Source organism: Prionailurus viverrinus, chromosome B2, assembly GCF_022837055.1.
Source record: "Prionailurus viverrinus isolate Anna chromosome B2, UM_Priviv_1.0, whole genome shotgun sequence".
Taxonomy (NCBI): Eukaryota; Metazoa; Chordata; class Mammalia; order Carnivora; family Felidae; genus Prionailurus; species Prionailurus viverrinus.
In genome coordinates, this window is record NC_062565.1 from 92,263,158 (window position 1) to 92,277,378 (window position 14,221).

General features: G+C 32.8%; 1 protein-coding gene across 1 annotated transcript in view; it reads left to right on the forward strand.

The window, feature by feature from the left end:
* GRIK2 (glutamate ionotropic receptor kainate type subunit 2) overlaps window positions 1–14,221 on the forward strand; it is a 652,272-nt gene that overhangs the window by 613,018 nt on the left and 25,033 nt on the right. Inside the window, exon 14 of the mRNA XM_047859025.1 lies at window positions 2,877–3,102. Within this exon, the coding sequence (XP_047714981.1) occupies window positions 2,877–3,102 (226 nt within the window). The remainder of the gene's footprint in view (window positions 1–2,876; window positions 3,103–14,221) is intronic.

Here is a 14,221-nt window from a genome sequence, read left to right on the forward strand (position 1 = left end):
TCTTTGGGTTTTTATTTTTATTAAGAGAAACAAAAAAAATTGGGGTGACTTCTGTATCTAAACCTATTCTACAATTCTAAGAATAAAAGAAATACTTATATCTTCTGCCGACAGGAAAAATGAGTAAAGCTATACAAAAATTATAGACAATAGATTTCTGGAAATCAGAAGTAAATCAATGAGAGATCTTATATAGCAATGGAAGGTTGGAAATGATTAGTTTCAAAATGATTATCAATAGTAATTTCTAAGAAGTGCTCATAAGAATAAAATATAAGTGCAGGAAAGCATTCAAAGAATTTTATATGAAAATACATTTTGTAAAATTCGTATTTGGTCAATTAAAGTTTCATTTTATAGATTAGATATTTCAAATGTAAAGTAATACTACATTCACATTAATTTAAAATTAAACTATATATATCCATAAAGGATAGATTAGAAATAGTCTTTAGTTTCTTGGTTTTCAGTTGTTAAAAAAAGTTTGATCTGTTTACACAGCAACATATTAACTGTTAAAAAAGAATTTTATACTGTTATTATACTGTTAAAAAAGAATTTCTCTTTTTTAAGTTGTTTGTGTTGTATAATTTTTAAATTAGAAAGTACTATTAATATTTTAAAATTTATATTGCATATTATAACATATAATACTATAAAAAGAGGAAGATATAATGATGTATGATTTTATAAATATATGGACATATTTAAATGATTATTGCTATTATAAACAATCTGAGTCCTCCTCTATTTGGGACAAAAATACTACTTTTCAAGTTTTATTTAAATTAACTTGTGTCAGTGGATGGAATGTGTTATCACTAATTGGAAATCATGTTACTAAAGCAGTAAAACATTAATTGTTAACGTTCTTATAACTGAAACAAAGGAGAGAATTTAGGCAATTTATGACCACATTAGGTAAAAATAACTTTTTGTATACTTTCTTATCTCTGCTTGGTTTAGGCCTCAGAGAGTATGCCCATGTTATGATACTACACGGTAATATCATATTACCATGATATTTCATTATCACTCCTTGATAAAGAGTTACTTTTTAAATTATCAAGTCATGAGAGTGCAGTTGATGACATACATTTTAGAATTATCATTTATGGGATTTTATATATATTTGTTATCAGCCACAGATTTATTAAATCAAAAAATATGTCCAACTTAGTTTTTTATTAAAAATCTCCTTAATCTGCAGGTGAGCTTTAATTTTGATTTTATTTTGTATTTAGGTCTCGTGTGATGCAAAACATTAGGAGAAAAAAATTTTATCTTTGAAAGGAAGTGAGTTTGTTCTGGCTATTGTCATTATGTAGTAACATTTGGGAAGCCAAATGAATCTATGCAAAATCTCATTATTGGTGGGGTGCCTGGGTGGCTCAGTTGGTTAAGCATCTGACTCTTGGTTTCAGCTCAGGCTATGATCTCATGGTTTGTTGGTCTGAGCCCCGAGTTGGGCTCTGCACTGACAAAGCAGGGCCTACTTGGGATTTTCTCCCTTACTCTCTGCCCCTCCCCTGCATGCATGTGTGCAATCCCTCCCTCCGTCTCTCTCAAAAGAAAAAAAAATATCACTATTGGTCTCAACTATTCCAATAAGGATTTCATCATAACCTTAAATATTCCTTTCATTTTTCTTTTCTACTTCCAACATATGATCATTTTACTTTAAAATAATTGACATGCCACCAAAGCTGCTCTAATTTGTAATCCTATCAGTCTTATTCTAGACTTTTTAGCTGCAGTCTTTCAAACTTTGAGCCACTGGCCTTTTGGCATGCCTTAGTGTTTCATTGAAGAGCAAAGGTTTGAATCTCTACCCTCTCTTAGCCCTAATGCTATACTTGTTTTTAGAAAACACTCATTATTTTCTTCCCCCAGTAAATTTAAGGGTTTTCTTCCTATTTCATCACTGAAATAATGCCGTAAGTTTTCTAAATATTATTGTGCACCTGCTTTTAGTGGAAGAAGTAGTAATATCTCACTTATGACCTGGCATATGTAGGACTAAATACATGCTTAAGCTGTAAAAAGATTGCATATCTATGCACTTGAAAATAGTTTCAACTTTTTATGACAGTGCTACCAATATAGTGAATATCCTCCTTGTGTTTATAGCTTCAGTATTATTTTTTGTATTGTGTAAGAGTTTAACTGACATAAGGGCTTACAACTGAGCTCTCCATAAGCAGATGCTAACCTTTTCATGTTTATGTTTTTACCAGTGCCCTCTGAACAAAACCCATTTCATTCCTTTACTAATAAAACCCTAATAAAGCCTTACTGAGAATTTTCATTTGGATATAAAAACTATTCAATTTTATTGGTCCAGGAAACTTTAGTTAGTTTGTAGATCTTAATGACAGCTTTCCTGAAGCAGGCTACCAGAGGTTCTGTGGTGTCTGGATTGCGTTTCAGTGGAGATTTTTACTTGGAACAAACTCCTTATATTTGTTCAGCCTATCTATATCCTTGTGTATTCTTGGAGGATGATGTGACGTTGGGTGTCACAGTCAACCAAACGAGGAAAAAGAAAAAAAGAAAAAGAAAAACCTCAAGGTTTTACAGTGTCAGTTGGTGTCCAGTGTCTGTCTCTTCCAAATTTGATGTTATAGTAATGTTGAAAGATAAAATTATACACATGAGATACTCATATGAGATACAAGCACAAAAGTTCCTCCTTATTAATATTATTTTCTCTTTTTTATTGGCTTCTATGATTTACTAGCTGTACATTTTTTAACATGATTTTTGATATGTTTGTTAAATAAATTTAAATGAAATATAATAAGTTCCATCTAAATATTGTAGGATCACATGGAAACTAAGGAATATATATTCTTACCTGTTTCATTTCTCCCTAGAAATCAAAAATATCTACATATGACAAAATGTGGGCCTTTATGAGTAGCAGGAGGCAGTCAGTACTCGTCAAAAGTAATGAAGAAGGAATCCAGAGAGTCCTCACCTCTGATTATGCTTTCCTAATGGAGTCAACGACCATTGAGTTTGTTACCCAGCGGAATTGTAACCTGACACAGATTGGCGGCCTTATAGACTCCAAAGGTTATGGCGTTGGCACCCCCATGGGTAGGTTTTATGTCAGTCACTTTTCTTTGTTCTTTAACCTTAGTTGCTGTGAGGAGGAGGAAAAAAAAGCCTCCATATGCCTTTGGGAATTTTGTTTTTAATAAATCTATCTTGCTATGTTCTCTTACTGTATAAAATCAGGAAGCAATTTGGACATCCGCTTCTAAATTGGTAAGTAACAAAAGAAAAACTGATTTCCACCAAAATGGTTGGTAGGCATTTATACTGAATTGGTGTTGAAAAAACCCGCAATGTCAATGTAAAAGACCTTCTCAATTCTACATTATAAATGTTTTATGAATCAAATAGTTTTTGCATTTTATTTTTTCAGATTTTTGGCTTAATGAGTATAGTATTTGAGTAGTATTTGAGTTAGAAAGTTAATTAAATGAATGAGCCACAAATAGTTCATTGTTTCCTGTGGATATTTGCTTTATTGTTTAATTTTAGAGAAAATATTTTTTAATTTATTTTTTAAATATAATTTATTGTCAAATTAGTTTCCATACAACACCCAGTGCTCATCCCATGTGCCCTCCTCCCTGCCCATCACCTACTTTGCATTCTCCCCTAACCCCCATCTACCCTTAGTTTGTTCTCAGTCCTTAAAAGTCAATTATGGTTTGCCTCCCTCCCTCTCTGTAACTTTTTTTTCTCCCCATCTGCTCCCCCATGGTCTTCGGTTAAGTTTCTCAAGATCCACACATGAGTGAAAACATACGGTATCTGTCTTTCTCTGCCTGGCTGATTTCACTTAACATAATACCTTCCAGTTCCATCCACATTGCTGCAAATGGCCAGATTTCATTCTTTCTCATTGCCAAGTAGTATCCCATTGTGTATATAAACCACAGAGAAGATATTTGTTTTAAGAGAAATAGCAGACTGTTTTCCAGTAGCATATCTAGATTATTTCACATCTGGTTTAATTATTTATAACATCCTTTTGCTTTCATATGACAAAATTATTCTCTATAATAATCATGAAATGAAATAAAGGATAATAACTGCCAGAAAAGGCAAACGATGGACATTTTGATTTATTGAACTTCACGTATGTGTATAATATATATGAATATGTATTCATCTGGTAAATAAGTGTATTAACATGCAATATTACAGTACATGTGTATATGTGGTGGGCTTAATAATGGATCCCCCAAAATATCCACAGTCTAATCCACAAAATATGTGAACATGTGACCTTATATGACAAAGGAGATCTTACAGATGTGATTAGTTAAGGATCTTGAGATAGGGAGATTATTTTGGATTAACTAGGTGGATCCCTATAAAAAAGTAGCAAGGGTCAGAGTCACAGTTAAGGAGACATGACAATAGAAGAAGGGAAAGGAAGAATGTCTTAGTCCATTTCAGCACATGTGACAAAATACCAGAGATTGATTAAAGAGTAGAACTTTATTTTTCACAGTTCTGTAAACTGGAAGTCCAATATCTAGGTGCCAGCTGACTCCTTGTCTGGTGAGACCTGCTTCCTGTGTAATAGATGGGTGTCACATGACAGAATAGTCAGGGATTTCTCTGGAGTCCCTTTAAGCTCATTCATGACAGCCACATCTAATAATGAATTTCCTCCCAAGGACCCCACCTCCAAATGCCATCCTATTGAAGATTTGGTTTCAACATAAGAATTTGGGTGGTCACAAACCTTCAGACCATGGTATTGGGAAGTTGAGGGGGAAAGGAGACGGAGAGAAATTTGAGAATGCTACCTGCTGAACTAAATATGGAGTAAAGGGCCACAAGACAAGCAATACAGAGGACCTGTAAGAATTAGTTTAGAATGCAAGAAAACATACTTTCCTAGAGGTTGAAGAAGGAATGCAGTCCTGCAGACACATCACTTTTAGGACTTGTGAACTTCGAAATATTAGGCAATACATTGGTGTTGTTTTAAGCCAATAAATTTATGGTAATTTGTTACAGCAGAAACAGAAAACTAATACTATATAAAAGGGAAAAAATAACAGGTTAACATGTTTTAATTAGCAACAGTGTAATTTTTGAAATGAAGGGGAAAACAGCTATTCACTGGCCCATCACAATAGCAAATAGTAACTTTAAATTTTTCCTTAGCCTTACCTTCTGAAAATTTGTCAATGACCAGGCCAAAACTGACCTTCATGTATTCATGTTTAATAAATAGCATAGCCACATTTGTCAATTAATCTTCACTCATAAATTTAATTTTGAAAATTTTCTTTCAAATGAACTAACATGTATACAATAGTTACAAAGTGGGGCATAGATTTATAAAAATCCAATTTCAAAATAAATTCCAGAAATGACAATACTATAAAGAGTCTTTGCTTCTTTGAGATCATTTCTAGCAGCTTTCAAATGTCTGGGAAATCCAAAACCTTTCCACCTTATATAATGACTTCACACACAAAAAAATTCTACACTAAATTCTATCATATTAGATGAAGTTTTCTCTAATTTGTTATGTAGTTCAAAATAGTTTGAACTAGCTTTGAGAGAATTTTGAGATACTATCTCCTGTAATACTACAAATTGCTATATTAATATAGTAGACCCCAAATAATGCTTCCATAGTAACTGTAGAAATGAAAACAAGAAAACAAAAAAAACCTCAAAATCTTGGATTCTTATTCCCAAAGTATGCAAATGTAGCTGAAATCAGATGTGTTGGAAGTAAATTGTATACTGGGAATTCTCCAAATTAAGTAGAATGTTATTAAAGAATAAAAAATTAAATGTATGTTAATTGAAACCTTAATAGAAGTTGGGCTACTAAAACTCAACAGTAATTGTTTAGAACTTAGATGCACAGAAAATATTTTTGAGGTGGAATATTTTATTTTTAAGGTGTTTTGACTACCTAGTGTGCAGTGATAGTTGATATTATTGTTGTTTATAAATTCTGCACATAGAACTAACCACTTTTTTGCCTGAAACAGGAAAAAAAAAAACCTCCCAAAGCCTTGCTGTTGTCATGCCAACGTATGTATTAATTCCAAAGTTTTATAATTAACTCTAATATATGATAAATGTTTATTAATGATTGAGTTTTCATAATTCTTGCTTGAGGAGCAAAGTTTTTGTGTTGATGGAGTCCTCAAACGGTGGCATTCACCATAGTTAGATCTGGTATGATTCTTTCCCTTGGTAAGAATTACATAATGAACTCACCAACTTCATGAGTTCGTGTACCATTTATCTGGAATTTGTAATGAGTGATTTCTTTGCTAACTTTTCAAGTATACTTTCATTCGTTTATGAAAAGGTGTATAAGCAAATTTATATTTTAGGCAATAGACCAATAATGTGCTATTAGAAAGTATCATCATTTCCAACAACCTTGCAATACGCGAGAGGGGTATTATGCTAAGTGAAGTAAGCCAGAGAAAGACAAATACTGTGTGATTTCCCTTATATCTGGAATCTAAATAACAAAATAAACAAGGAAATAAAAACAGAAACAGACTCATAGATACAGGAAACAAACTGTTGCTTACCAGAGGAGGGAGGGGTAGAAAGGCAGGTGGAATAGGTGAAGGGGATTAAGAAATAGTAACTTCTAGTAATAAAATAAATATCATTAAGATGCAATAGGGAATCGAGTCAATAATTGTAATAGTTGTGTATGGTGTCAGATGATAACTAGACTTAACATGGAAATAATTTTGTAATGTATAAAAATACTGATTCGCTATGATGTACAACTAAAGCTAATAAGATTTATGTCAATTATACTTCAATTAAAAAATGTCATCATATAGTATTATGCCCAATGATATTCTTTTTCTCCCCCAATGATATTCTAAGTTAGCCTTGTCTTTTAATCTTGGGCAAGTCACTTGAGTTATGACTTCTAGATTTTTTTTTAATTGGTAAAATTAGGTTATACTAAGAAAACTTAAGGTCTATTTAATTTAAACTTACAACAATTTTTCTGATAGTATGCTTGACAAATTCTGAGAGTTCGTTCTAAAATGGGCTAGAAACTACATGGAGAAATATGGCTCACTGATGTCTTAGAATAAATTTTAAAACTTAAGCACAGTTGTAAACACTTATGAGGGCTGTGAGCAGTAATTTGTTAGGCTCTCATTGGCTTGCAGTTTCATTTGGAAAGAGCTAGAGCAAATAAATGTATTTTTCAGTGTTGTTTCTGAAAGAAGTGAAATTCTCATATGTCTTCACCATCTTCTGCTGCTTTATATTATCTGGATGAAGGCAGAGATTTTTGTTTCTTTGTTGTCGTAAGCCTACGCAACTGCACCTGCATTCTGTGGACCCGCTATCATTTGTTGAGCACATAAATTCGACATCTGAAAATATGATTGTGCAGCAAGATTTATAAGCAGAGAAAACAAGTACTTTTTATAGCTAATAATGAATGTGGCATTTTACATTATTAAATGTGATGACCTCAGTAAACTAACTTGAGAAATCCAGGGTAATGAGAAAGTAAGATTTGAGGAAGTGGTGTGAGAACTTTGCAGACTAGCAGAGGTATTTTAGTTAGTGATAGTTACATAATAGCACTTATAATTTTAAAATTTCCAAAATAATTTTGACTTCTACTTAATATAAAACCTTGAACTTGAATATTTTGTTTGCTTGTTTGTTTGTTGTTGTAAATACGATGTACCAGTGTACCAGGAATGTCTCTATCATACTATCTCACTTTGAGGAAATGCTTACTAAAAGTAAATCAAAATAGTGTATTATACAAATCTCAAAAACCCACTGGGTTATTTCTGGTGTGAAGACTATTTTAAAAAGAAAGATAATAGTTGAACTAGTTCTCTTTTTTAATTTTTAAAAAATATTTATTTATTTATTTATTTATTTATTTATTTATTTATTTATTTATTTTTGAGAGAGAGAGAGAAAGAGCAGGCAAGGGGCAGACAGAGACAGAGACACGGAATCCTAAGCAAGCTCCAGGCTCTGAGCTGTCAGCACAGAGCCTGATGTAGGGCTTGAACCCATGAACTGTGAAATCATGACCTGAGCCAAAGTCGAACACTTAATCGACTCTGCCACCCAGGTGCCCCAATACTTGAATCAGTTCTAAGGAGTTCTCTGTTATAATTTATTGAAGCATACAAAAGGAAATTTTCAATCCTTCCTTACCCCTGACACTGTTAACCCCTGACACCTTTTATTAAAAGGTAAAGACTTATTAAGGAAAATATAAAACAATTCAAAATATTAATAGATATACAAGCTATATTTTAATATAACTTTTTGAATTGAGAAAAATATACTGGGCACAGCACTTAGAATTTCTATTTCCTCTAATTTAAAGCTTATCTTTTAGATAAGATGAAAGAACAAAACAAATTAAACTATAAGCCTTAGGATGTAGTTTTTTTCTTTTATCTGTTCAACTCAGCTGATCAGATCAACTTTTGCCCTTCTGAAGAAAGCTGAGTTATTGTGGAAAATATTCATTGATTTTGGCAAGGGCACTTGCTTGAGAAACTTATAGATATCAAGTTGTATCTAAATGGATTCATTTCTTTGTAGTGTGTAGATAAATGGGGGAATAATAGTATGTTAGTGTTTTCATTAAAGTAATTTTTTAATTAGGCAATAGCACATGATAAATGTCTAACTTTTATAGGACATTTTTGGAATTTTAATGTAAAATTATCAATACATCAGAATAAAAATTCAAAATCTGAAAAATACTATGATATAGTAAAATAATAGACCAAGAAGAATATTTTAGCACATTCTTCTTTGTAGTCAAAGCCAAATATTAACTTTAATTTACTAAACTCTCATATCACTAAAAGTTATTTAATGCATGTAGCCTATATTTTATTTTTAGTCTAGTTCTGAATGAGATAAAGTTGAAAACAATAATTTAAAGGAAAAATATTCAAATCATTCACCTGCATGTATTGCAGTATACTTTTTGTTTCTCTTATTTAGATAACTTGTTTTCTTCTGTTTGACAGGATGTTAAGTTCTTTAGTGAATTGTATTTTATTCATTCATAACAGTGTAAAATGAATTTTGAGATGAGACTCCATACATTATAAGTGAATCTTAACTCTCATATCATTTCATCAGAGAAGTACTATCTAGAAAGAGGCATTTCATACTTCACTCCCTTAAATACTTGACTTCTGAGAAAAAGATTCCAGGGAGTAATTTATGATTTGCTCTGCCATACTTCTACTAGAAATATGGCTTCATGAATTATTTATATTTATTTAGCATTAATAAACACAAGGACATGCAACTCTAGCACTTGAATGAGATTTCTGACTTCCCATAAACTTTCAGCCAATATCATAATCTGCATTTTCAACTAGTTAACTAGCATTTGCCTATTGTATCATCATTGTTCAAGTATATTAAAGATTATTGATAATATATTTACTTTGAAAATTTTGTTTAAGCATAAATCAAAAAAAATTCATTCTTGTATGAAAACGTTAATTGAAGCTCTTGTTCTTTTCACAGCAAAAGTTAATGAGGTCAGTATATTCAAAGCAGAGACATGTGGGCTCAGGTTCTGAAAATTTAGATCAGTACCAGAAATACCTCAGGATTTTGAGTGCATATTCTGCAGGAGCTATGATCCATAGGGAAAATTTCATCTTTACAAATACCATAAATGTGATCAAAGAGAGAGGAACTCTCTTTGATTTTAGTGTTGTTCAGATGGTCAGACATTGTCAAAGAGGCACATGTGATTACGTGCAGGAGGTTAGAACAGAAAAGACTGTCTCTTTTGGAGTGAGAAATCAGAAATATTTCAAAAATTATATATATTTTCCTTTGTCCCCCTATAGCCCATGCAACTTCTTGTTAGCCTGCAAGGTAGGCCTCCTCTGGTGTGACTCATCCAGGGGCAACCCTTACCATTCATCATTCTGAGTATGATGATAACTGCCCAAAGTGTGCTGTGAAATTGCTGAATGACTCCGGTATAAGCTATTTAATTAGGGAAGCTCTGTTTACGCAAAAATACCTTAGTGGAGCAATCAGCTATGATGTGAAGGCAAATGCTCAATAAGCAGATTCTGGTTTAATTAAGCTTGGGGTGACATCACATCCCTTTCACAGTTTTCCTGACGGCAGCACTGTTATTTCAATGTAATATTTACTGTATGGTAGGTTTTTGAAGTTGTAGGTGTTCTTACTCTTAAGTTAACTGAACTTCCTATGCCATTCAAAAGAATTAAATTAAGAAACACACACACACACACACACACACACACACACATAACAACTCTAGATGGGGTAAAGCAAAAAAGCAAATCTCAGCAGTTTTCATTAAGGAATATTTAAAATGTGTGAGCAGTTGCAATCTTGACTTTTAATTCACCATAGGTAGTAATCTATTTATCTGAACAGGGAGCATTTCTACTTAATGGCATTTTCTACTGCATTGCCTCCCTTCTTACTGCCCAGACTAAAAGCCTTCTTGGTTTCTCTGTTTCGAATATTGAATGCACATTGTACTTTGAAGACTAGGCAGACTCAGCAGTCCATGAGCTGGTAGGAAAGCAGCAGTCTCAAAAAATCCATTAGGGCCAGTTGGTGTTATTTTGGTTTGCTGTGTTCAATTTGGTAGAAATATTATAAAGTGACTGAACGGTCTCATTAAAACTATTTCTATTTTTAACAAGGAGTTAATAGCATGCTTCATTTGTTACTTCCTCGTGACTTTAATCACATATATAAAATATGTGTCAGCTGAGAAGGAGATGGAGGGATTGTGTTCATGTCTGTGCATATTGTTGATGCAAAAGTTTTCTATAATATAATTTGTTCCCATTTTACGTGTGGGCTTAACTCATTAGTAGTTTTAAGCAGTCAGTGAATAACTATTTCTGTGAACAAAATCCAAATTAACTCAGTCATATCATAATCATACAACTACTGAAATAAGTGTAATACATGAAGATGTGGAAATATAAAAATGAAGAAAAGACTAATGTAGATATTTTTATAATGCTTTTGAACACTAAGGTTAGATTTAAAGATCATTTTATCACACACAAAATTGTTATATACATTTTATTTGTTATATTATTTAATTATAAATGCTAGGATATATTCCTATTTGATAATAGGGTTTTAATTTTACCTTTGTAAACTGTTTTATAACAAGTTTTATGTTAATGAATATGAAATAGTAGTAATCCTCCTAATGATTCTCAAGTAACTTTTATCTCATTACAATGCTCTTACCCATAATCAGCTAAAGTAAAAAATGTTGCAATAGGTTGTATCATTGACTCTTTTTTTAAAAAAAATTAACATTTATTCATTTTTTGAGAGACAGGGAGAGAGAGAGAACAAGCAGAGGAGGGGCAGAGAGAGAGAGGGAGGCACAGAATCCGAAGTAGGCTCGAGGCTCTGAGTTGTCTGTACAGAGCCTGATGCAGGGCTCAAAACACAAACTGTTGAGATCATGACCTGAGCCCAAGTCAGACGCGTAACCGACTGAGCCACCTTTATGGTAGAAGTATACAACTTTAACATATGAACAATGTAAAATTTTTTTCTTCACTTCTATTTTCTAATGTTAAATGCATGAGATCTCACTGCTTTCTTTCTTTCTCTCTTTCTTTCTTTCTTTCTTTCTTTCTTTCTTGTTCTTTGATGAAGTGGGAGATACATATTTGGTATTAGGAGAGGCATGTTGTTTGTTTAAGGCAGATGCCAGTGTTTATAAAAATAGAAATCAGTATTAGAAGCATGTTTTTTTCTCTGTTTTGCTCACCATCCATTTCTAAAATTCTCAATCCATCATATAATAAGTACTATAATATTCATCATTATAGATGCATAAAATCGTTGGCCTTCAGTTCTTCAGCTTTACTGAAGTGAATGAATACATTTGTCTTCATTAGTTGAACATAATGCACAAAAATTGATGCAAATTATTCATCTTTCTGCAGGTCAAACCTTCCATTAAAATGCATTCTATCTTTTCATTGCCTAAGCAGCATAATTTTAATGTTGGTGAAGCGATTTTGCAAGGCTAAATCAAGATCTAATAATTTTCAGGGCCTGAATTAAACAAAAAAAAAGTCAAATTACACTTGTAGAAGTTGTATATTTCTGGCATACTGTTAACGTCTAGATTTCCTGTCACTGAAAACAGATGAGAGTCTCAGTAAACTATGCCTGCTCCACAGATCATCAACAAACTCTGCGTGCTAGAATCTAGGAAGCTTCCAGAGGGAATTTGATGAATTGTAAGCACCAGTGTGAGCAGTTTTCATTAATAGTGTAAATGCTGACCAAATGGTGCCCAAACAATGCATAAATGGATAACTTTCATGAAAACAGAGCTAGTTCTGATAGATTTTATATGCAAACATTGGATCATTTCATTCATTTAATTAGCGTCTCGTGCAGATTTGTCCAAGGCCATGGGTTCAAACTCTATTATAGATTAGTTAGCCAGACTGACTATGCCAGATTGTTACCCTTTGGTTTGTAGGACTAAGTAAGATCAATCATTCTTACAGGGGAAAAGAGTCAAAGCACAGAGGTAAAATGTGTAAATACTAGATTCCAAATATGGCTGCCTTGCATTTGATGGTCCTCATGTGAAGGGCATTTTCTTAGCATGCTGTATAGAATGTGGGGCCATTGTAGTCAGGTGACTTATGTTCAAACCCATTGGAATGTCATAGGTGTCTTAGTTGATGTCACTGAGCCTGTCTGAGACTCAGCATCCTCATCTGTAAGTGAGGGCAAACATGTCTACATAATTGGGTTGTAATAAAGATTGGGGCGCCTGGGTGGCTCAGTCCGTTAATTGTCCAACTTCAGCTCAGGTCATGATCTCACAGTCCGTGAGTTTGAGCCCCGCATTGGTCTTGGTGCTGACAGCTCAGAGCCTGGAGACTGCTTCGGATTCTGTGACTCCTTCCCTCTGCCCCTCCACCTCTTACGCTCTGTCTCTGTCTGTCTCTCTCACAAAAATAAATAAACATTAAAAAAATTGTTTTTAAATAAAAAAGATTGAACATATTATATTTGTAGTATTTGGATCAGGACACATGCACCACAAAGAATTACAAAGGACTGTCTTAAATGTTTTATCATTATTGAAATGATGTATTATGGTTTTTAAGTTATTTGTATCTTAGGTTTTTGCTGTCTATTCTTTAAGTAATCAGACATATCAAATATATTGTAGATAAGGCAGATTGTTAATATAACCCATTCCTAACCACATGGAAATGTTTTCCTATGGAACTTAACTAGGGTTTTGCCATCACGTAATCAGTATACTGTAGTTAGCTAACCATCATTTGGGGGGAAGAAGGTGATTGATATCTACTCTATAAAGATGAGATAATTCCTATTGTAGACCATTATATAAATAAATAAAATACAGTTTTTCCTTCCAAGCATTTCTTGAATGTTTAGTGAACAGAGTCCCAAGATGTATTCAGAGAACAGTATCTCTAAAGACATGTATTCTTCCTTTGTATTTGGTTTATCTATAAGAAATTTTATCATTGTACAACCTGCTTCGCTCTGTAAAATAATGAACACAAAATATAGATATACAACATCCCCTTTCTTAAGGAGACATTTGTGAAAAAATAAATTGAACACAAATTATGGAGAATACAACCTGGAAAGGTGGTCTGGTATATAATGCAGGGACTCAGTGGTAGATTTCAGTGATGAGAAAGCAGTCAGATCAAATTGCAATCAGACTTGAGCTCTACTTTAGAGGATAGATACTTACTCTTTTCAAAAAGACATCCTCTCTCCCAATTTTGGGGTACTTGGTGATTAACTACAATAATGACTTTATTTAAAATGGTCCAACTTTTGTAATTTGTTCATTATAGTTTGATATTAGATTTGGAATGAAAACATCATACTTAGGAAAGTATTGCTGACATTTCCATTCTTACCACTATTCAAATGATTACTATGCAGATGAAAAATTGTAAGAAAGGCAGGATTCCAGTATAAAACTATTTCTATTTTCATACTTAGTGTCAGAGTTTCATGATTTAATATCCAGAGAAGAAATGTGACCACAAATCTACTTCACCAGCTACTTTTTAAATAATATATATGAAAGATGTCAGAACCAGTGAAAATAGTTTACTTTTTCATAATA